The 23,661-nt window shown below is 43.9% G+C and overlaps 1 protein-coding gene across 3 annotated transcripts in view; it reads left to right on the forward strand.

The window, feature by feature from the left end:
• The first annotated feature begins 7,182 nt into the window (after nucleotides 1-7,182).
• Nucleotides 7,183-23,661, forward strand: part of DSP (desmoplakin) — a 39,075-nt gene continuing 22,596 nt past the window's right edge. For 2 of the 3 annotated variants that reach the window (XM_054284756.1, XM_054284758.1), the window contains exons 1-6: nucleotides 7,186-7,391; nucleotides 16,308-16,410; nucleotides 18,082-18,230; nucleotides 18,578-18,752; nucleotides 21,340-21,468; nucleotides 22,609-22,659. In XM_054284756.1, the coding sequence (XP_054140731.1) occupies nucleotides 7,186-7,391; nucleotides 16,308-16,410; nucleotides 18,082-18,230; nucleotides 18,578-18,752; nucleotides 21,340-21,468; nucleotides 22,609-22,659 (813 nt within the window). Of the gene's footprint in view, nucleotides 7,392-16,307; nucleotides 16,411-18,081; nucleotides 18,231-18,577; nucleotides 18,753-21,339; nucleotides 21,469-22,608; nucleotides 22,660-23,661 lie in introns of all 3 variants that reach the window. The other variant, XM_054284759.1, reaches the window with a different exon arrangement.

Below are 23,661 nucleotides of genomic sequence, written 5' to 3' on the forward strand. Positions count from 1 at the left end.
AGACCATGCAAACTCAACATTGACGCCAGCCTTGCTGATTCTCATGCTGCTAATCATGCAAAAAATCAGCATTTTTATGGAAACAGCTGATGTTTCCTAAAGGGAGGAAAAGTGGATCTAAACAGAAAAACAAGAAATGAAACAATAACTTTATTTCCTACATATCTTACTCAGACCTACTTACATAGAGAAGATATCGCAGATACCCACACATCCAAATCAGATGGAGAGCTGGGAAGAAAACACTGATGCAAAGTAGCTTCTTTAGCATCTCATCATATTAGGACTTTAAGTCTCTGGTCTCTTTATCAGACTTTTATAATTACATGGAGCAGAGAATGAGAAGGCAGGAAACTAAATGCAATTGATTCTGCTATTTGAACTACAAGGCTCGTGTAGGTGTTTGGGGGCAAGAAGCAAAGCACAGCAGCTCCTGAATGCTGAGCAGCAGAACTACAGCAATAAGTGAGGAGGAGGAGAAGGAGGAGAATATTGCAAGTCTGAGAAAAACTTAGGCAGCACTGGAATTTGGTCTAGACCGGAGAACACTTCCGCATTTACATCGCCACATCTTGAAAGCTGTGGAAATCACGGATGTTTCATGATCCCCAGTGGCTGCCTTGCAGTATTCTGGTCCCTCTGACGAGAAATGCTCAAGGTTTAAATGAGTTCTAGCAATGGTTGTGCTTTTATAATGGAGGAAAGTACAGCTGGAATAAAAGAGCTCCCATTTCTGATCAACATGACTCAGCTGGAGGGAGGAGAGAGGCTGACTTCAACTTCTCACTTCTGATTTTGTCATTAGGGAGTTAAGGGGGGCATGTGAGAGAGAAGGCTGCCTCTTTTTCCTTTCTTTTCTCATTGTATTGCAAACTTGATAGTAACAAAATCCCCTGTTGAATGATGAGAATAAAAAGGACTCTCAGGAAATTTTCTGAAGTCAATTTCAGAAGTTATTTATTTGAAAAGGCTTTTTTGCACCCATCAATTCTTAAAGCTGCCTTTGCCAAGTAGCGCAAGGTCCCTTTGGTGTGGTGAGCTCTTTCTGGCTGGGTGTACAAGCATGCACAGCTGGAGCACACAACACTGTGATAACATCTGGAATTTGTACAGAAGGTATCTTGGTAAGGAGGTTTCCAATCCTACCAGAAGATAAATTGCCCTCCGTAGCCTCAGGGCTTCGGAGAACAAAATATTCCTTTAAGGATGACACCTCCACTCCTCAGCTGTGAGAAGCAGAACTTCTGGCAGAGTAAAGAAATGAATCTTTACTTTCCCTGGTTGTTATCAAAGTAGTTGTGGTATGACCCACAAATTCAACATGAAATGACAGGTCTGCTTGCAAAAACTAGTGCAAAGTGAGTTAATTTGCATTCCTTTACATATATTAGATCCAATTCTCCATTATCCTTCACAGTCTTGTATATACCATAAAAGTTCAGCATAGGGGAGATGTGCATGAAAATCTTTTTATACAGTTCTACCCTTCCCTTCTCCATTAAGTTGGTAAAGATGCTTGGAACCTTTATAACTGCTCTGATCTGGCATTCCCTCTTACAAAGTATTTTAAATTATGGTGGTAACATTTTAATAAGGCTATCAGTGCCTCAGGACAGTGCCATAACCCAGTTATTTGAGATGTTGGGATGACAAACATCTGTTACGATGTGCAACCTTGCTGATGGAAGATTTGCTCTAATGAGGGGGAGCCCTGGGTGTCTACAAGGCAACTGTAGAGGCTCCCATTTGATCCTTCACTTCCATTTCAAAGAATGCACAAGCAGAAGAAAGGGATGGGTGTCAATAAAATCATGGTGCTCCTTATCCCCTTGGGCTTGAAGACACCTGGGTGTTAATTAGAGCAGCCCCAGTGTAAAGATCCCTTGAGAGCTTGAGAGATGTCCTACTTCTCACCTTGTGCTGCGTGGTTGAACAACTCTGTACTATCTAACATCAATTATCAAGCTGTATGAATAATGAGGGGTAGATGCACCTTGCCAAAAGTTCATATTTTATTAAAATAATTCATAAATGAATGCATTTTGCATGCAAGGGGGGTGGCTTGATCCAGGATTTTTGTCCAACTACTAAAGAATAATTAGTCAGAAATAGCCTTGTACTGCTCTCAGCACTTTTAAGTATCTTGAGATATGTTAACTTCTCAAGCTCTAGCAAATATCACCAGGTGTTGGTGAAAGAAACAGAACGGTGAAGTGAGCCTTTAAAAGAACTACAATAATGTAACATTAAATATTTTACCTTGTGCAGTCACTGAATACTCTACTGACAGCAACATGAAATGAGGAGCTGTGTAGAAATACTGTGTGCACTCTCTGTGGGTCATGGTAGGACCATGCCGGGAAAACAATGTCCCTTGCTGGTCTCCTCCACCTGAAGCTGAAGAGGGAGGCATCCTGAAACTTTTTGTCTGAGTAGTCAGTCAGGTTTGGCAAGGCTGACACATCCCTTACCACACCCTCTACTTTTGCATGGTATAGAAGGAATTGTGCAGTCCTAAGCTTCATTCCTCTTGATGAATTCAAAGGCTTTTTTTAAAAACCCTGCCAGAGACTGAGGTGGGAGGTGGTATTATTCCAGGGATTGTCTGAAAGGAGCACAGTGGCTGTTCAGGAAGCTGGGAATGACAGCTCTTGGCAGGCAGTCCTGGACTAGACTGGACACAGGCTCACAGGGAGCACCTTGTATCAATCGTACCCTGCCCTCCAAAAACTCTCCAAACATCCACTGGGGCATATCTACATTTTAAAGTGCATTTTGCTGCAGGGTCCTGTAAACCTGCCCATAATTAGACACCATCTGAGTGCATCTAAGGTATATCTTCCCCATGACAGGGATACAGCTGAATAAGTTGTCTGAGCCCTCTCAGTTTGTTATTAATGACATTTTGGACCATGCCTTATGTTGCTCAGGGGTCTTCCTAGTTGCACCAGCCTCTTTTCATGTGCATAGAGAAGCTCAGACTCTGGAGTGTTGATTGTGAGTTTTCTGGGGAGAACTCTGCCTGCGCAAAGGGAGGAAGTGGAAATGCCCAGGACTGACTCTCACATCATCACAAACATGGACTTTGTGGATGCTGCCACTCAGCCCAAGCTTCCCCTTCCCAAGCAGCCCCTGCACAGCAGGATGGTGCATATCGAGCACCTGACAAAGGCACATCACCAGATCAGTGGCTTGCACGTGCAAACTTGTCCTTACTGCCCAAAGCTGTAGGAGTTTGGAACACAAGCGTCACACACTGGTTTACTTGGATGATTTGATGTGTTTGGAAGGCCAGAGCTGGTTTTTTTGCAAGCTACCATAATGGAAATCAGTTACCAAGTCAAATTCAGATTTGCACTTTGAATGTCAGATGTCGCTGGTTATCAATGTGTTTCAGCTACTTTAAATTTATTTGGTTTCTATCCAGGCAAGGAGGGCATTAAAGAGAGGATGCCATTAAATAAGCTCAGAAGAAGCCACGTGAAATAGGAGGGGCTGGCAACTATTGCCAACAGCAATGAATTAACAAACCATTGAGGGGAATTTCAGTGTGCCCCTGGGAATTCAGTTCTTAAGATAAAATACAGAGGTTTCCCTGGTATAGACAGGGACCAAAACAGCATGATAAGTTCAGTTCAGGTAGTGTCCTGAGTGAAGACCCATTATCAGCAGCCTAAGCCTAAAATAGGGCTTTTGGGTCCAACATTTGGAGTTGGAAAGGAGCCTTTTATTAAAGAGATAGGCCTAGTAGTAATATTATGTATAAAGGAGACTCCCTCTGTTTACTGAAGCAGTCATCTGCTGCTGACATTTTGCCTCTTTGGAACTGCTGTCTCCTGACATCCTCATGGTTTCTGCAATTCTAAGGGAGGCACATTAGGAAACAGGGCTGCAGCATGGACCCTAGCTCTAGCTTGGGTTCAGGTGCCTGTGGGGAATGTTGTACCTCCTTTAGACTAACTTGCTGAAAGAGGGGCTCCTAAGATCTGCACAATTTTAACAGATCCTTACCTTCGGAGACAGAACTCTGCTAAAGGAGATTAACTATAAACTCCAAATTACTGCATTTTATCCATTCCTGCATGTGGTTTTCCTTGGAGGGAAAATCATACAATCATGGTTTGGTTTGAGTGGGAAGGGACTCTAAAGGTCAGCGACTTCCAATCCCGCTGCTGTGGGGAGGGACACCATGAGGGAGGGACACCATGAGACTGCAGTTTGCAGTTAACTGGTCATTTGCACTCAAAAACTCTCTGATACCAAAGAAAAACAAGGAACTTAGGATGTGGCCTTAGGTACATCAGGACTGGGCCTTTCCAGGAATAGTGGAGCAAGATTTAAGTGGGATCATCCAGCTGTTATGCTGATATTTTCATGCATTTAGATGAATTTCAAGCAATATCTATGTGACTTCTTCAAGGTAACTGAGTCCAGCTAGGGTAAACACCCAAGAAACATTGACTACTTCAGCAAATTTATGTGTTTCATTTCTCTCTCTATAAAAACATCTGAGATAGGAGAACTGTGCTGCTCACAGTATCATCTCAGTCTTATCCTCTCATTCTCATTTCAGCGGGGCTAATTGTGCAAGTGGGACCACCAGAACCCAGCCATTATTAATGTATTTAAGGATTTTTCTGCGTGTCCAGGTAGCAGTGACTCATCCAGGCCTCTGGGTGTATCTCACACATGCTGTCTCCATCACAGATAATGGTGTGTCTCACTGAGCTGGCACACCAGCCCAAGCTGAAGGGTAGGGCTGATGGGAGGTGGTGCTAAAACTCAGCAAGAACCTCAAGTCAGTGTAATACTTTTGGATCCCTAACTGTGCATAAATATAAATGGACAGCTTTCAAAGGGGCTTGCTGGGAAAAAAAAAAGCTTCATGTTTGTATGTCTGAATACAAATGCCTGGCTTGATACACCACCATGCAAAAATTTGACTTTTATGTATATTTGTGGTACTAATTCTGTATTTACGTTTCAAAAAGTTTGGACTGGAGTGTCAAAGCACAAAGTTCAAGTTTCATTTGGCATTTCCTGCCTATTCCATGTCTGTTTTCCACTTTTTTCCTTCCTTCTTTACAGCATTAAGCCTCTATATTTGTTTTTCTTACTCATCCTAATTTTGTATTCTGCTCCCTTACCGCTTTGAAATGTAATGTCAAACCATCCAATCGTGCAGATGTAATCTGTATTCAAAACAGCATCCCAAATCCACATATATACCCAAATATATAAGTATGCCTGTGTACATATATATATATATATATATATTCATTCATATGCAGTGATTCACGTTACATATAATACAGCATATATATTACAATATAAAAGTCCCTGCATGACTTCACATATAATAAGCCACCTTGCATTCTGCCTCTTCGTAGCACTCTTTACAGCTCCGGGCGGTGCCACCAGGATGCTCTTCAGGACCAAGCAACCCCACGTTTGCTTGGAGGAGCTCTTGTGGCTCCTCTGTGCCACACTTTGCCCATCACCTCCAGCAGCAGGGCAGGTTCTCATGTGCCCTGTGCCGTGGTGCTCCCACAGAGCTCCAGCAGTTTCAGTGGCGCTCGGGAAAACTGCACAAGTTCGGTTTTCTCTTGAATAGTTTAGGAAGTCTTGTGCTTTGATATGTTTATCTAGTTCTTACTTACTGTCCCATGACCTATCACTTGGGTTTAAAATAGCAGGAAAATGAGGAGCGCAGAGAAGACAGAAACAGGTTCAAGAATTTATGCATGGTATGGGCTGCTACACAAATTTTAAAACGTTCCAGCAGGTGTGCTGTCGCAGAGCATCAGGTGGGTGATACGGCTGGCTCAGGTACTGCACACGGGATGGAAGCCTCAGGAGTATTTCAGAAAAGCCTGGCATGGTTATTCATGCTGACAACACCATGGACAAGTGGCCAGGCCAGCTGAGGCAGTGCCACTGAAACTAGCTAAAAATTGGTGCTCAGTTGAGACTTGAGACTAATCCGATGGTCACTGCCTGGCAGCCAAGGCCCCTCTGGGCATCCAACAGTAAATACCTTTGCCAACACCCTGTACAGGCATGGATGTGTTAAAATGACTTTGTCTCCTAAGATACGGCCTATCTGAAAGTTAAACACAACTTTCACAGCACCGGAAGGCAGGAATCAAGAAAATCTGAGGAGAAAAGACAAGTTTGAATGCCTGTTTCTGCATATCTTCTTTCTCAGGCACAAATGCAGTCAGAGCATGGCACCAGTCCAACATTTCATGCACTGGGGCACAAATTTCAGCCCATTTTCAGAAATGCTCTGGGCTTGGAGTGCCCAAAGCCCTCCTGAATGTGAGACCCTGTGTATTTTGGAATTGATGAAGCACACACATCGTTTTCCCGACGTGTATCAACACCCTGCGATGCGCAGGGCAGAGGGCAGCTGCCAGTGGAACAGACCCATCCTCGACGGAATGGTGCCGATTTACCCAGCGCTGCCTTGCCAGGCTCTTTTCCGGAGAGGCACGGAGGTGTTTGGCGTCGAGGGCACCCTGGCCCTGTCCATCCTCCCCGCAGCGCTCCCAGCCCTCGGACGAGCCGCTCCGTGCTCTGCGGCTTCGGAGCGCCAGCCGCAGACACGGGCATCCAGGGTAGACACAGGTCGGGAGTTTTCAGCGGACTCCAACCTCGGCCTGCGACTCCTGAGGGCGGCACACGCACCGGGAGAGGTGCCGCAAACACCGGTGCGGCGGTGACAGAGGCCGGGCGGCCACCGGGGAGCGGCAGCGCGGCGGGGCGGGGGCCGGGGCCGGGGCCGCGGCCGAGCCCGGGGCGGCCGCCGAGGAGGCGCGGAGCGCGCAGGCGAGGCGCGGCCCCACGCCCAGGAGCGCCGCTTAAAATCACCACGGAAAGGTGTGGCCTCGCCTTTCCTCCGCCGGCGGGGAGGGGACCGGACGGGACCTCTGCTCTTGCCGCCGCCGCCAGCAGCCCTCGCCGCCCGCCCGGCTCCGCTCCGCGCTCCTGCCCTGCCTCACCTGCGGGCCGCCGCACCGCCGCCTCCCGGCCCTTCCCCGGCCCCCGGCGCACCGCGAGGGAGCGGCGGCTCGGCGGCGGGCGCTGCCGGCCGTGAATGCTCTTGCTGCCGTCGGGTGCGGCTCGGTGTCCCCGTCGCTTTGCCGCTCGCCCCGCGCGGCCCCGGGCGGCTCCCCCGCCGCCATGAGCATCAACGGCGGCTCCCACCCGCGCATCAACACGCTGGGCCGCATGGCCCGGGCCGAGTCGGGCACCGACCTGCGCTACGAGATGAGCTCCCATGTCGGGGGCGGCGGCGGCGGCGGCGGCGGCACCCACACGCACACCTCCCACAAGACCTACTACTACCAGAAGACCTACGGGGGGGACTACGCCTCCGATGGATACGGGTAGGTGCGGGTCCTGCCGGCCCCGGCCCCGCTCCCTCGGGGCCGCCCTGGACAGCTGCCGTGAGCCCGCTCGCGGTGGGATTCCCTAGATGTGCGAGCTCGCAAGTTTCCTTTTGCTGTTCCTCCCTGAGGCGTCTTAACTTCTCTAAAAGGCTTTTAAATGCAAGCGAAGAACTTGTAAAAAAGCACTTCTAGCGGCGACTCTCCTTGAAGAGAGTAGCAGGACTAAAAGCAGCGATGTCTCCCGCTTGCACTGAGGGCTGTAAATGGGTCGGTGCTGGCTCTATTGACCCAATAGTTCTGTGCTGATAAACCCCTGCTTTGCTCAGTGACGCAAAACAAGCTGAACTCAAGTGAATTGCTTTATACCCCATACACCCAGGCTCTGCCTTCCCCAACTAGTTGCATAACTAGGGCTATAAAACCATTTTAAGTAGTGGGAAATGTGCTCTTGTTAATTTTTGAGTTTGTTTCTAGCTTGTGCGAGGCCTGGGAGTTTAAGTCGTGATCTTTTATGGAGCCATCCCTGACATTTGGTGGCAGAGGGGCAGAGATAAATGACAAGCAACATCGGTCTGCTCTCCTTGCCTCTTACCTTTTTAACCTTCTCCTTGCCCTGGTGCTGTGAGCATAGTCAAGATCTTGTAGGCAGGGTGCCAGCTGTGAATCCTGGCTTGGGGAAAGCCTGTTCTCATGGATGCAGCAATATGGGCACATAAAGTCTGACAAGGACTTTCTGCAGAGTGCAGTAATCATGAAGACTTCTCCATTTGTCTCCTTGTGTGGGAGTTCACAGGACTGAAAAGCAGGCAGCAGTTAGAGACACTGAAGGAAGCAGTGCTGATGTATGGTACAGCACCATCACAAAGCACAGCTGGTGATGACTGGTCTGTGCGTGTGGAATGGCTGTATTAAGTCTGTTGGTCTCATTATGGATGCCAGTGACTCAGAAATTGATGCAGAAGCCCTGTCATGTATGTTGTATTAGAATTTAAGCCCTAATTTTATGGATAGTACTTAATTAAATTGCAAAAGGGTGGGAATTAAACATACATAGTAAATAAACAGCAGATGAGAAAAGGCAGACTTTTTAAAATCAAGCAGATCCATAAGTGACCATAGAAAATTAGGGTTGTCTAGAGAGCACAGAGCGCTCAGCTTACGTAAGTCAAACCAGTTGCTAGAGGACCACGGAATGAACGAGATACTTGCATTCTATGGATTTTTTTGTTTATGACTTTGCCCAGTTCTTAGTTTTAGTTCTTTGTTTGACTTTCAGTTTGTTGTGTGCATAGGTAAGTTAGTTACAACGAGTTGCAACTAGAACACATCCAGTTACCAATACAGTAGTATGACAATATCTATTTATTGCTATAGAATAAGAACAATTCAGTACTGTAGCACTGGTGAGTGCACACACTAGGACTCCAAAATGCCATTTCTGCGCTGCCTGTGTGCGGATTTGTTTTGCTGGTCATGCTTCATTGCAAATACCTTTACAAGATTTACCTTTACTTACCTTTACCTATTTACAAGAGACAGCCATGAAAAATGAATGGCAGCGCATGTTACATCCCAGCAGTTCTCTTTTCCCTCACTTTTCACTGGTGCAACTCTATTTGGATTCAGCAGGGTGATTTCCATATCACTCCCAACTTTCACTAGAGGAAAAATGCTTTCCTTTAATTTAGCATTCTTTGGTTACAGTTACATATTTTAAGACAGTCTGTAGTTTGTTAGGCTCTTCTTTCTGTAGCATTCAGTGGTGGTGTAGCAAGGGTGGAAAGGACAGACCTGATTGAGAAGTTTACCTTATATCAACATTCTTTCATTTGCTTTTTATAACATAATATTCATATCTCCTTTCTGGGGAGGTATGTCTGGCAAGGAGGTTGCAATGAAAGTTTCTGTTCACTTTATTGTGAGATTTCTGAGAGGAACTAAAAACAGTTATTATTGAGATGACAAAAAAAAAATTTAAAAAAAGCATATACATATTGTTTTATGTGCAAAAATCTGACCATCCCAAATACTTCAATTTTTTTTTTTTTTGCAACAGAGTATGTGTGTTTGCCACCTTACTGAGTTGCCTAAGTTTATTTTTAAGCAGTGCTGATATGTGATATGTGTTAAAATGTGTCTCAAAACAAGTGGTTTATTGTCAGTTAATGAAAAAAGCAGTTTTGCCAGATTTTGTACGTGTTTGTGTGCAGAAAATCCACTAAATGCTCTGCATGTTGTGCTATTGGGACAAGGGCCATCATCTGTGGAACTGGTTTTATTAATTACATTTAGCCTGACATATTCAGTGTCAAAGTTTAGTGGCATCTACTGAACTCAGAAAACGAAGGCTTCTTTTTTCCATGGGGAAATCACTCTACCCTAATTTTTAAATGCAGCAGGATTCAAGTTAGGGTCTAGTCTTGTAAGTTTTGGGGCGTATTCTGCCAAACAAGTCTGTGCTGAGCATTACATTACTCACAGAGCAATATGGGACGCTCCCTACCCTTAGGGCTCAGCAAGGTGCTTTTACAACATTCCCTGTTTCTTCTGGCTTGGGAACTCAGGATGAGCTTGGCCCGGAGTACAGATACTCAGCTTGACAGTGACTCACACGCTGCTAAACTGCCAATTCATCAGTCAAATATTTATCAATGTCTTTGCTATGGAGATAGAAAATCTGATAAACCATGAGAGAAAAGAAAAAAATGCAAAGCTGTGCAGTTTTATTTGTCATTGCTGAGATTAGGGGGAAAAATAGCCTAGGATTCACGGTCACTGAGTGACATAAAAATAAATTAATTTACACAGTTCTACTTAAGGATTAATGTAACTTCTGTGCTTAGACAAGGAGTTAGACAATTACCTGCCCTGCCCTGGCATTACTTTGAGGAGCCAAGAAACAAAGTAAACGTGGAGAAAACCGACTCAAAGCCACACTTTTGCCTTTCCCATCAGTCTTGCAAGGATCTGTGGAGTCCTGGCTGAGCTGAGTGGTGATAGATCTGGCGTGGTAGCTTTCCCTCTGCGCTGCTCAGACGGCACGGGAGGCAGGGAGGAATATAGGAATGTGTCTGAATATTGCTGCGGAACACCTGCCCTGCCGCGGAGCCTGCGCTGCGCTCAGGCTGGCAGGGAAATGCTGCCTCGCCGTGAGAGAAGACCCAGGCTGAGCCTTTCCCAGGTCTCTGTTCCGCAGGGACGTGCAGGTGTGGGAGCCTCTTGTCAGGAGAAGGGGCTTTGCAGCCTTTGGAGCAGCAGAGGTGTGTTTCCATGGTCCGGGCTGGGGCCGGCGTTTGGCACCTCCCTGTCCCAGAGGCGGAGGTGGGAGAGGCAGCGTGCGAGCAGCCTGCTCCATCGGGCAGGCACGGCCCTTAGGAACCGTTCTGTCGCTCCTGGTGATTCATACCGCTGGGAAAATGCATGGGGACTTGCTGTGAACAGGTGTGGCACCATCCCTTGTGAAACCCTGCACGCTGCAAAGGCACTAAGCCTCGGGGGTCCTAACCATTCAATAATTCATTAGTGACTACAAGATTTTTGCACATTTTAAGTGGTATTTAGAGCCTGATTGTGCCAGTTGCAGAGGTCTTTTGAGGTTTCCAGCCATCATGGAAGCCCCAGTCTATGTGCATACTTGGCAGATGGGACTAGTTTGGTGACGCTGTGGTGTGCCAAAACTGGTTCTAGTTAGAGCAGAGACATACGGGGAGAACTCTTGATGATTTGACAGTTTGTATTCACCCCCTTTGAGGCAGGAGGGGGAAAGCTGGACTGCAGCATTTCAACTCCTGGTTATTTTCTTATGGATGTCGTGATTCACCACCTTTGTGCCGTTGCATCTTCCAGCACACACACACACCCAGCTGGCAGGTGGTGGCGGATGGGCGGTGGTATGTGCAGGCTCTGTGCTGGGAATGCAGATTCCAGGTCAGGTTTTTCTTCTGACTTGCCTACCCTGGGCATACCAGGTAATCCCTTTATGAATCTTTTGCTTGTTCAAACAGGTTTGTGTGGAGGGGGATGGGAAGTGTGAAGAAAAAGAAGCACAATTTTTTTGCTCTTGTTGAATTACAGGAGTTGTTCAATATTCTGGATCTGCTAAAAGACTTTCTTTTAAAGCTTCCTCCATTTTTTGGGTGAATAAAAACCTAAAAAGCTTTGAATTTTTAAAAGGCTGGAAGTTTTGTGGAGGGCCTGGAAAATTTAACAAAGAGTATTCTAATTAATTTTAAATAGTATCTTCGGGACAAGAGCAACCTCAATGTGCAATCTCCCAAAGCTTAGGGAGTTGTGAAGCTGTGGGAAGGGTCCTCAGAATTGCTGGATGTGTTTCTGTGTCTCCTTTGCCCTGCTTCTCTGGGCACTGATCCCACGCTGGATAGCCCAGCAGCCTCTGGATGTGCAGTAGCAAAGGCAGACACTGGAGCAGCCCCCACAGTGGAGGTGTTTGTGCTGGGGTGTGCACGTCTTGCAGGAGGCAAATGAGAAAGCAGAAGGTAGCTGGTTTCCTTGCCCCTTGGGTTCTGCAGTGATATCAGCTCCCACAGTGGGCTGTGAGGGTGCAAGCTGAAGGTATTTTAGAGAAGGTATTTGGTGTATTCAAAACACATCCCTTAGGATAATTTTTTGACTGCTTGAATAAATCAGTGCCAGCAGTACCCAGCGCTGCTGTGTTCTGGGGAGGTGGGCACTGCTGACATGTCTGTCTCTATGCTCATAACTCATCATATGGCCTTGAACATGTTTCTCAGTCCCTTTTAAAGAAAAAGCAGGAGTAGTTCTTTCTTGTTTCAGTAGAGCTGGGGGGCTTGTAAGGATCACGGGTACTGCTCATCAGTTAAACACAAATCCCAGTTCAGACACTGGGGATTCAACAGTAATGGCTGGATTTAGCTCAGTTGGGATATATTCCAGCAGGGAGGTATTGGCTGAGTTGCTATCCTGCCCAAATCCCAGTGGCAGCAGGGGTTGGGCTGTCCTCTCATTTCTCAGGGAGAGCAGGAGGGTGGAATAGCAAGGGAGCAATGTGTTCTGCCTTGACATGCACTGAAAAGGGTGGCTCCTGTACACAATGACGACAGGGAGATGCTATGCCTTTCCTAGGGCTCTCCTGACAGTGGAGAGCAACAGGCCGTTTCAACATCCCAAGTAAAAGCAATTCATCTGTGTTTTGAAGTGTTTTCATAATTTTAAAACAAAGGCACTATCCCCTTTTATTTTCCTTTGTTCCTTTAATAGTTAATGACTATTACAATTATATTAATGAAGAACTCTGCTTAATAGGACCTTTTTGAAATTCATGAGTTGCCTTCCAAATAAGTGCCATGGTCTAAAGTGAGTTGTAGGGACAAATACGTAGCTAAGGTCAGAAGCAGTCCAGTCTGTTTCCCTCAGCACTGTTCTGCAGGGTTTACAAAACCAAAGCAGCACAGCAAATAGTCAGGCTATTGCAAATGTATGTATTTATTAGTGATAGACCCTACACTCTTTTGTTATGAGTCCTTCTAAAAGACCAACTTCCAGTTCCTGCCAGTTCTGCTGGAATGGTTGATAACATATGCTGCATTTGCAGGGGTGCAGTAAAACAAATGAAAAATCTGCCCACATTTTCACTGCATGGTGTGCCCACAGTGTTGGATACAGCAGGATCCTATTCATACGTGCGAAGTTTAGATGCTGCCAGAATTAAATCAAATTGTCATAGCAGCAGTAGGTGTTAAAATGACCAAACATTACTCTAAACTCATTCAATTTCATGTAAACAAAATCAGACAAAGCAAGAGAGACGTTGACAAAATACTACGTAATGTAACCCACTTAATCTAAAGTGTTTTCTGAGGATTGTTGGTATCCTCCATTTTTCTAAAGGACATAAATATGTTTTTACTTTAAAAATCCAGCTTTGTTCTTGCCTGTCCAGCATGTTCCGGGCTTGGCTCATTTTCTTTGGTCCAGTATTTTCTGTGTTGGATATGGTTTTACTTTGGCTGTCTGTTTCCTACTGCCTCAAGGTTGGTTGTCTTATTACTCTGAACTGGAGCTTCTGCTTTGATCTGCTCATCCCCATTAAAGGCCTGTTGGCTTCATTAAGAGGTAGATTACACTGAAGGACTTTGAAACTTCTGATGGAGTACCTTCCTGTCACAAGGGTGAAAAGCATTGAAGATGTGTCCCTGTGGGACTGTGCTAGTGCCATCTGATGTATCAACATTAGTATATGCCTGTTAAGGTGTTGTCTCACCAAGTATTTTTATTTCTAAAGTTCAGAGATTGATTTATGCCCTTGAGCATGTTTGTACAGCTAAATCCCCTTCAGATTTGAAATTCTTGATTTCTGTTGGCTTGGTGGAGCTATGGCATCAAACATCAGCTCCTATGCTTCTGATTACTCCATGTAGCTCTGGTCTTCTGACAGATTTGAAAGCAAATGCCTCTAACAGGCCATGACCTTTTTATTGTTATAATGGGATTTACCTCTGTTTTTTCACTGGCAAAACTGGTTAGATTTTTAACAACAAAGAAATCATTAATAATATAGTGTGCTCTTTTCTGTTTTCAATTTGTATGGCTCCAGCTTCTGCCATTATTTTGGTTATATCTTTATCTGCTGGATTGGAGAGCCTTAAATATGTACTGCTTTCTTCTTGTGAAGGTCCCTACGAACTGTAAACAAGTAACATGTTACTCTATTTGAAGACCTAGATAGGGTGTACTTAAGCCTCTCATTTCAAGGCTTCTGCTCCTGCCTTTGAAACAGTTTTGTGCATCTATGTTTAGCTATCTTCAGGTTTCCAATTTTTTTAATTATTTGGGCAATAATTACGGATGTGGCATTCAAACATCCTTAGAATGAACACAAAATGCTTGTATTTCTACTTATTTGTATTTTAATTTAATAGTTTTATTTATTTGAAAATAGCTTTTCTTCACAATTTCTTACCATGTTAACTAAAATAGCTGTTGTTTAGACCTCTTGTCATGGTGGAGTAATGTCTTTGAGTTCAGTGAAGTTATCCTGAAGCCAGTGGAGATAGACTGACTGGTTACAGTATAAATCTGGTCACCTTCTATACTTTATTTGGCTTTAATGGATATCCAGCATTTGTAGCTGCCAGAACATGATGGAAAAAGTGATTCAAGAAAAAAACTCTTCCAGTGTTCTAAAAAGAGAAAATTGCTTGGAATGTTCCTCTCTCTTTTTTATTATGTTTCATTCATGAGAATAATTGTGGGTGTAATTAAATGTAAATTTCAGATGCAGTCAGATATTTCTATATCTAAACACAGCAGTGATGCCTAAGGAGAAGGAATGATTTAGAAAAGGAAGCTGACACAAAGCCTGGCACAAAATCAGACCCGTATGTTATTTTCCATTATTGTTTTCTTTAAGCAGTTTCCAAGACACACAGGGATGCATGGCACAGTGGGGCGCAGCATTTGTGCAGCCAAGGGGTCACAGCACCACATGGGGGCTGCATGTGTACAGCTTGTTTCATGTCACCCAGTGACTCTGCAGTTTTGTCTCTGCACCTCTGAGGGTCTGTTCCCTGGTATGAGGGAAGCTGCTGAAAAGTTGCTCAAACCTTTTCTGTTTGTTCCAGATGAGCTGATAGGAGGATGGCAGGCTGCTGGTGCATCAAAAGCACATGCTGCAAAAGAGCTCTTAAAAATATTAAATGTTTCTCACCACTCCAGTAATTTTGCCTAGGACAGTTCTGCTATTTCATTGTCACAATTCCTTTTATGAAGGATGGTCAGAGTCTGTTCAAGTCAGTGGAAAGATTTCCATTGAATCCAGATTGCTTGCTGGCTCTGAGTTGGACAGGTTCACACTGGTGCTCTTGTTGGCATTAGTGTTGTAATGTGTCTGAATGTGAACTGAATGTCTCTTCAGTGATTTGTAATGGAAAGGGTTGCCTACTGTGAGCACAGGAGTTAGAAAGTCAGGCAAGGCTTGGAAACACCTTAGCTCTTACTGTCTGTTAGTTAGGTTTGTTTTAGTTTCACTGGCAAGTGTTCGGGTTTAGGAGCCGCCTGGGCTTGCTTGGGAGGTCTGATCCCATCACCAAGGAATGGTTCCTCACTTGAATCACCTCACCCCCATTCAACTACAGTGGTTCACTTTGATGGCTGAATCCTAAATGCTGGCAAATTCACATTCTGGCAGTATGGATGCAGTAGATTATGTGCAAGACAAAAATAAAGACCCTGTTACCTGACTCGGTTTTTTCTCCCACTAGTGTTTTTTACTTAGAGACTCCAAAGTCACACTTCATGTATTTGAAAGCAAGCATGTCCTCTGACTCCAAGCTCTACATCTATTTTTGTAGTAGCTTGTGAATCTTGCAATTAATTCCCAAGACACTGCCCTAGCTTTGTGCATTTCTGCTGATAAAAGGGCCCTTCTTACACTTGTGTGGACTTGTGTGCTCCTGTGCTTGCCTAGCTGAGGATCCTGCTTTCCTTATGTGCCCTGACATTTGATGGCTGGTGTGATAACATGAACAATTACATCACACAAAGGCTATGCTCTAATGTATTGACTTTAACAAAGATTGTGAATAATTCACTCTCGCTGTAATGCTGCCAAAGTTTTGTCTATCAAAGCAGCAAATACCTGTGCTGGAAGAAAAAATTTCTCCTTTATGGCATGCCAATTTCCACATTCTACTCTGTCCTGTGGGAAAGTCAGTCTGTGCCTGCTATTGCAGGACTATAAGGTAGCCCTGCCAACGTGGAATTGTCATTATAATTTCCCAGTGCAGTTGAAGTGTGTGTGTCTCTGTGAACCTATACGAGGTGGATTATTCCGTGTAACTTCTCTTAAGTGTTCTGAATTTGTGTTTCTTGTATTTCTTCAAAACATGCAATTGCTCTGTATTTACTTCATCATCTTCTTCTCCCCCACAACAGCCAGAATGGGACCTGTACCATGTCCAGACGCCAGAACACCATCCAGGAGCTTTTGCAGAACTGTTCGGATTGCCTGACGCGAGCTGAGCTCATAGTACAGCCCGTGAGTGCTTCTTGTTCTCCTTATCCAAACTGATTATGAATATTACATACATATTCTGTGTTGTTATCTGGACTCACAGGTTCTGCTTCTTCATCTCCTTTCTCCCCTGTCAGCTGTTTGTGTGAGGCAACAGGGAGTGGGATGACATGCCTCCTTCTTAGGTCACTTTCTTCCCTCTGTACACTGTTCAGTAAAACCGATTGAAAAGCATCTGGTTAATGAAAGGGGTCTTCTTGATTAAAAAAAAAAACAAACCAACAAACCCACCCTCAAACAGGCTCTACTGCATCTTATTTTTCAGTTTTAGATCAGGACCACTGTCAGTGTTCACATCTGTTATTAATGACTACTTACACTCTCTTAGTGTGTTCTGTAGAATATTGTCATTGTTTTCAGGGCTGTAATGAACCTGACTCACTTTAGGAAATACCTTCATTACCTTCATTTTATTCTTCGAGATAATTCCCAAAGAAGTAAATGAAACCAGACCAAAGTTTTCCTGGCTGTTTCAGCTCAAATGCATACACATGATCTCTGCAGTATGCTACTCTGATACAAACCCAGAGTACCTGGGGGCGGGTTACTCACTGATGCTAAATTCACTCCTGGCAAACATGGGGTGTCCTCTGCTCCTGCTGAAGCAGAGGAGGTGCAGGGTGGTGAGTGCATCCTGCTGCTGAGGCCACTGAGATGTGAAACACTTCAACAGTCCTGGCAGTAGATGTGATTTAATGCACACTTTTGGACCCTCTGAGGACAGAAAATTCTTTCAGAAATGAACTCTGTGGTTAGGAGTTAATTTCCTTTTCAGAGATACAGGACGTGTGAGCATGTTTATACAAAAATCAATGCCAGAGTAAATACTGCCTTTTGTTCAGGGTTAATATTATTCCAGTGAACTTGAAAGAAAGAGATGTTTACTTCCAGCTTGGTGCCACAACATGAATTGCCTGCTTTGTTTCTTTCTTTTCTTTCTAAGGGACAGGGCAATGAGGTCCATAATATTTTATTTGGAATATCAGGTCACAGCTGTATTGTGTTTTGCTCAGCATGGCTGTGTCAGTGTGCAGTGAGGTCAAAGAGCCACATCTCCCTGGTTGGAACACCATGGCCATGTTGGTCCAACTGCACTGAGAGGGTGCATGGAGAATTTGCCTAGACTCTGAGTGATAAGGTGGGATGCAAATGTCATGGGGCATGGAGCTGGATGCAGGCAGACTGTCCTGCTTGTGTTTTTGCAGGAGGGGGAGGTCTTAGAACCTCAGGGAACCTTGTGGAAAATCAGGAGCAATATCTACTCTCTCCTACTAAGACAGTGTTTCCTTCTCATCTTCTGAACACAAAAGCACGATGTCTTAAGAAGTTAGCACATCATGTGAAGCCTTGGTTCCACTGAAATAAACATCAAGATGTGCTGCTCTTTATGGAAAGTTTTGTTTGATAGCTACATTTTAAAAATTTTCTTCCATATTTTATTTTAATAAGTGCTTTTCAGTGACTGTGGATCATCAACCTTCTGCCAGTTAAAACTGGCAGTCAGAGACCTGGCAGCTGAAACTTATGCTTCCTAAAAAAACCCCCAGTCCTCATAACACCTTTTTTTAAGACAACCAAAGGAGGCTTAGATGATGAATATTTAAATTAATCTCCCATCTGGTTTTTTTTCATTAGGAATTGAAATATGGGGATGGCGTCCCACTTAGAGGGAACAGGGATCTGGAAGACTGTTTTGCACAGGCAAATGACCAAATGGACATCCTGGATGGGCTGATCCGAGAGATGAGGCAGATGGGCCAGCCCTGTGACATGTATCAGAAAAGGTATTGTCAGGGAAGGGTTGGGGTCGGGAATGTGACTGATAAAAGTTTGTGGTGCCTCAAGTGCTCACCTTCCTTGGTGTTGCAGGACGTAATAGAAGTCAGTAAGGTGCAACTAAATCTGTTTGGTCACATTAACATGGAGAAGGGTCTTGCAGTAACATATTTCTGATAGAAATTGACCCCTTAGTTGTCTCCATGAAATCTTAATCTGTATATTTTTTCCACGGTCTTTGCTTTCAACATTTTGTTTTGAATAGTTGGTGGTCCAGTAGGAGAGACAAATTGCATAGTTTGTGTGTTTTCTGGGTGTTTTGCTCACAGACACTAAGTGTTTCCTTCCCTTTCAGGCTGCTTCAGCTCCAGGAGCAGATGCGTGCCCTGTACAAAGCCATCAGCGTTCCCCGCGCCAGGAGAGCCAGCTCCAAAGGCGGTGGCTGCTTCTCCTCTCAGAGCGGCTCGGGCTGGGATGAGTACACAAAACGTGTCACAAGTGAATGCTTAAGCTGGATGAGGCAGCAGAAGGTAAATCTGTGCAAAACCCAGGGACTATGCTAAAATTTGGTGTTGTTTATGAATGTCGCCTCATATGTAGTAATGTTTTGGGTGCCAGTAGAAAAGTAAAGGTACATGTGAATGCTTGCATGTTATTCCAAGTTCCTTTTTACCCTCCCAGTATTATACATATAGTGAATTCTCACTGAAATCCAAATATGGATTGGTGTCTTCTTTTGCAGAAGAAAAGGTGTAGAAGTTAGATTTGAAAGCTAAATGAAACACAGGTGTTAACATAACAAAAACATTGGCATATTTGTGTTAGAGATTATTATGCTCAATATTTCCCTCCTTCCTTCCTTGCACAGATTTCCTTTGACTCATATTTATTTTTACCCTTTATACAGACAGGACCATCTTCACAGATGTAACCATTGTGTTTTACAGTTGCTCTCCCTCTCTAGTCTGTCTTTATCACAGAGAGGTAGAGCTGATTGCCACAGGACTAGGCTCTCAGAAGTCAGTGCTAAAATGCACACAGAAGTGCTGAAGCTGCTGTTTGTTGCATTCTGAGAACAAATTTGCCAATTCACAGCTGTTGCTGATGTAACCTGGAATGGAAAACACACACTGTTTTTTGTGCTGCTGAAGTGAAAGTTGTGTGTTGAAGTGAAAGGTGTGAGTTTGTGGTTGGACAGCCCTTTCTGAGAGACAGGTAGGGAGGATGGAACAAGGTGGCAGAAGTCACACGTGCAGACACCTTGTAAATTGAAATTGCATTATTTTTATCTCTCTTTATTAGGTTGTTGCTTTGCGATTCTGTCATTATTATCTGCGTTTGGCATTTGTCAGGTAGCTCCTATGCAAACCAAATGGGGAGGGTAGAGCTCTGTAGAGTTGCAGTATTTTTAAGTACAGTCCAGTCTTTCCATGTGGCATGTTTTCGAGGAGGAAGGGGAAGTGGAGATGCACTCCTTGAGTGGTAATGTGTATAAGCATTGTGCCTGGAAAGCCACAGCCAACATCATTGCTCTTCACATGCTGTGGGACAGACCTGCCATGGCTTGAGGAGTGATGTTGGACAGACTCTGGGCATGCTTCCAGCGATGAAAGACGGGGAACAGGCTGCACCTTCCAAAGACACCACGTGACACCCTGCTCAGACACTCCGTGCTAAACACAGGGAGCATAAGCAACTGCTTTATAGCTGTGTTCCCACACTAAACCTCCTGTGAAACTAAAAGGCTCTCTCTCTCTCTTCCCCTTCATCCCTACAGAAAGCTGAGGTGGGGCCAGTAAGCACTAACCTCACTGGGAAAATTTATTTTGAACTTGCCATGATGCTGCTTCTTTCTATCGTGCCTCGCTGTGCCCCATTACTTGCTCACGTTGAGATTAGGATAATGTTTCTCCTAGTAATGTGGTGAGATGTGGGAAAAAGTTCTGAGCAGCTGATGTTTTTTGCTGTTTTTCTAGTTTTTGTCTGCATGGTTTGCTGGTAGGAGAATCAGATGGTAGGGAGGGTTAGTCAAATTTCCAGCGCAGAGCTGGGGAAACTGCAGGGAAATCCAGACAGCCTTTGTTCGCATGTGGCAGCCAGCCATGGCTGCCACTGTTGCTACAGTCTCTTTGGACTGTTTAAATATAACAAGAAGGGTCAAAGTCCTCTAACTTTCAGATGTCTGAATGAAAAATGGTTTTGTTTCTTGGATTGTTTTCAGCACTGCCTTTGAACCCCTACGCTTGAGTTCTGGCTTTATTGTCATCTGTTGACTCATAGAGATTTGACTCCAGGCTGGTAATTACCAAATTCAGTTCCAACCCAAGATTAGGATACCTCTTTCTTTACTGGGCATATGCATAGACAGGCATTCAGATAGACCTGCAGCGTGTCTTTGCAGCATAGAAGAGAATTTGGAGTTTGAGGAGCTGAATTTAAAGTTAGGTGGATTTTAATATTTGGAAAAAAATGAAACAAGGAATGCTGTCAGTTTTTGGGTTAGCAATTAGCAGGTGTATTACTGTTTTTCAAGGCTGTTTCTAGACATTTTCTCTTGTCATCCTACAATAAATGTTGCTAAAATGCAAGACAAACACCACATTTTCTAATAATTTTAGTTTATATTCTGTGGAGTTTTTTAGAGTGACTGTATTTAACTGAGGTTGTTGAAGTTTACATGAGCAAAATTAAAATAGAAATTTGGTGTACTGGGCTATAGAACTTAATTGGGCATTTTCACATGAATTGCATGAATAGCATTGTTTGATAAGGTCATGGTTTGTTTTCAGAGTGATAAGAATGTAATTTTACTGTAGAACATAAAATAACAGTTTGGTCCAAAGACAACAGATGAAAATACACTACTGAGTGTGCTTCATCTAGTGTAACTTTAAACAACTGAAGTATTTTTCCTATTTTGTTTCTTCTGCTTTGGGAGCCTGTCACACAGTTTAATTGATGGCAATTTAAGGAAACTGTAAAACCCTGTCCCGAATGTCTTTTATTTCAGTTTTACTCTCCACCACATAGTCAGTTGCCTTCAGTTCAATTCCTTTATGCTCCAATTTAGGCAGTAATATTGGAAATTAAAGTACCAATCCTGTTTCTTACTCTTAGGTTGAAATGGAGCAAGTGAAGTGGGGGTTTGAAGCAGCATCCATTGAGCAACAAATTTGTGAGCACAGGAGAACCCACAATGCCATCGGAGACTATCGTTGGCACCTGGACAAAGTCAAAACAGATCTGGTAATTTGCTGTCCTCCCTTACACTTTGCTTGGTCTAGGTATATAGCAGTGGCTACCTGGTGTTCCACTACAAAAAAAAGGAATGTTGGAAAGTTCATTCTCTCTTCAGAAAGCACTGGTGTCATGGTAGCAAACACTTCCAACTCTTAATTCCTTGACAGTTCCTCAGAATTTTAAAATAAAAATTTAGTAGCTATTTAGCTTTTTGTTGTTGTGCACCAAGGCTGGCAAATAAATATTGCCATATTATTTGTGAGACAGATGACTAGGAGTGATCATTCTCACTTGCCGTCTCAGTATATTAAACAAGAAAGTGAAAGAATAAGGTGTGTGCTCAAATGCAACCTTGAGTCATCAGGTTTTTTCTGTGAAAAATGCCTGAATTCTGGGCTAAGATTAAAGCTTTTCTTATGTGTTGATATTATTTTTCTTTCTTTTTTTCCTCTGAGACTTCTGTTGCCCTCTGAATCTTGTGATTGGAATAAAGAAGTGACTGAAAATACCGTGTTAACTTCCTCTCCTATCAGCCTAGCAGTTAGGTATAGGAGAGAGGAGGCTTATTTAATTTCCATTCATCTTTTCTCTTATTTGGCAAGAGAGAGTTCAATCTAAAGAAAAGGTAGTCTGTTCTGGAGCCCTGATCCCTCAACAAAGCTGAAGAGTGGAAAGGATTTTTCTCCCTTTTCCCTTCTGTTTCAAATAGGAAAGGTGATAGTCTGCCCTGTGGAATACCAGTTCCAGGGCTGGGCAGGTTCCCAGCCATAGAAATGGGGATAAAGACTGGAGCTGTCTGCTCACATCGTAATTTATACTAGTTCATCATCTTCAAAGCTTGCTCTAGGACGTGCTGGTGCAGGAGTTTGGTGCAGAAAGAAATCCAGTTTCGAGTGTTGTTTTGGTGTTGCAGTTATGTGCAGGCTTGGATATATATACCAAACATCCATGAGAGCACTAAGTTTGTCCAGGCCTTGGTTTTGTACTTCCTGAGTCATCCAACAGAGCAAATCTGCTATTGACAGATGTCTCTTGCAGGCATTTGCCTGCTACCACCTGCAATTATGATATTGACACTGTAGAGGAAGTACCAGCAAGTAGGCAACTTGTAAAAGCCTCACTAAGTGTTTGCTGTCTCTGTTCCAGCGGGAGAAGGCTGCAGTTCATCAGCTGGAGGAAGAATATGAAGGCCTGCTGGTAAGCATGGGATGTGGTCCTTTCTGAGACCCTGTTTGCTTTATTAACACCTCTGTGATTGTCATGGGACACTTCAGGTTTTGACAGAGTGACAGATGCACATTTGAATAATTCTATTCAGCAGTAAACTGAAAGTGCTTTGTAGTTTCTGAAAGATTCGTTCTGAGTCATGGACTTGAGATTAATGGACTTTAAGATACAGCATTGCCTGCTGTATAATTGACTTGTTCTCACAGGGAAGTTTCTAGTTTGCACCTGGTGAAGGGAGTTGGTCACCAAGCAGGTGAAGAGTAGACCTCTACCTCCTTAATGGGAGTAAGTGTAATGATAAAATTACACTGTATATGAAGCTTAAGAAGTTTTTCAAAGGTGGGACTAGAACTAACCAAATTCTCTGTAGGGCTGTGCATCTTCCCTGCTGTGGATCTTCATGTAAAGCACAGTGAGAATCTTGTGCAAATAGTTTATTTAACACTTGGGATCAGAATCTGATTCTTGGCAACCTGATTTCAAGTAACAGGATGTGTATTATGATGTGGAGATAAAGAATTTTTTCTTGAAGTGTCAACTGTGCAAAAGATGCTGCTATAACATCAAGGATATACTATGAGCAGCAAATGCAAGCAAAAGGATGTTAAATACTCAGGCATTTCTTGTACTTCCCTCATGTCTTTTTGCTTGCCTTCCTACATGTCTGCTACACATGTGCTAGAAATGACTTTGGGAAGGTGCTGACATCGGGTTCCTATTCTATAAATCCTGACACGTTGTGCACTGTCTATTGCTAACAGGTTTCATAGTTCAATAAACCCAGGCACACCTGCTATTCACTGCCAACAGGTTTTACAGACATGTGGGTTTTATTGTTATTTTACATTAAAAAAACCTCCAAAACAAAAAAAAACAACCAACCAAACAAAAACCCCAAAAAACAAACAAACAAAAAAAAAAACCACCAAAACCAATCAAACAAACAAAAAAAAAAAAGGCAAAAGCCACGCT

The sequence above is a fragment of the Melozone crissalis genome, unplaced genomic scaffold (genome assembly GCF_028551555.1).
Source record: "Melozone crissalis strain CALT ecotype California unplaced genomic scaffold, PUWL_Pcris_2 ptg000042l_1, whole genome shotgun sequence".
Lineage (NCBI taxonomy): Eukaryota > Metazoa > Chordata > Aves > Passeriformes > Passerellidae > Melozone > Melozone crissalis.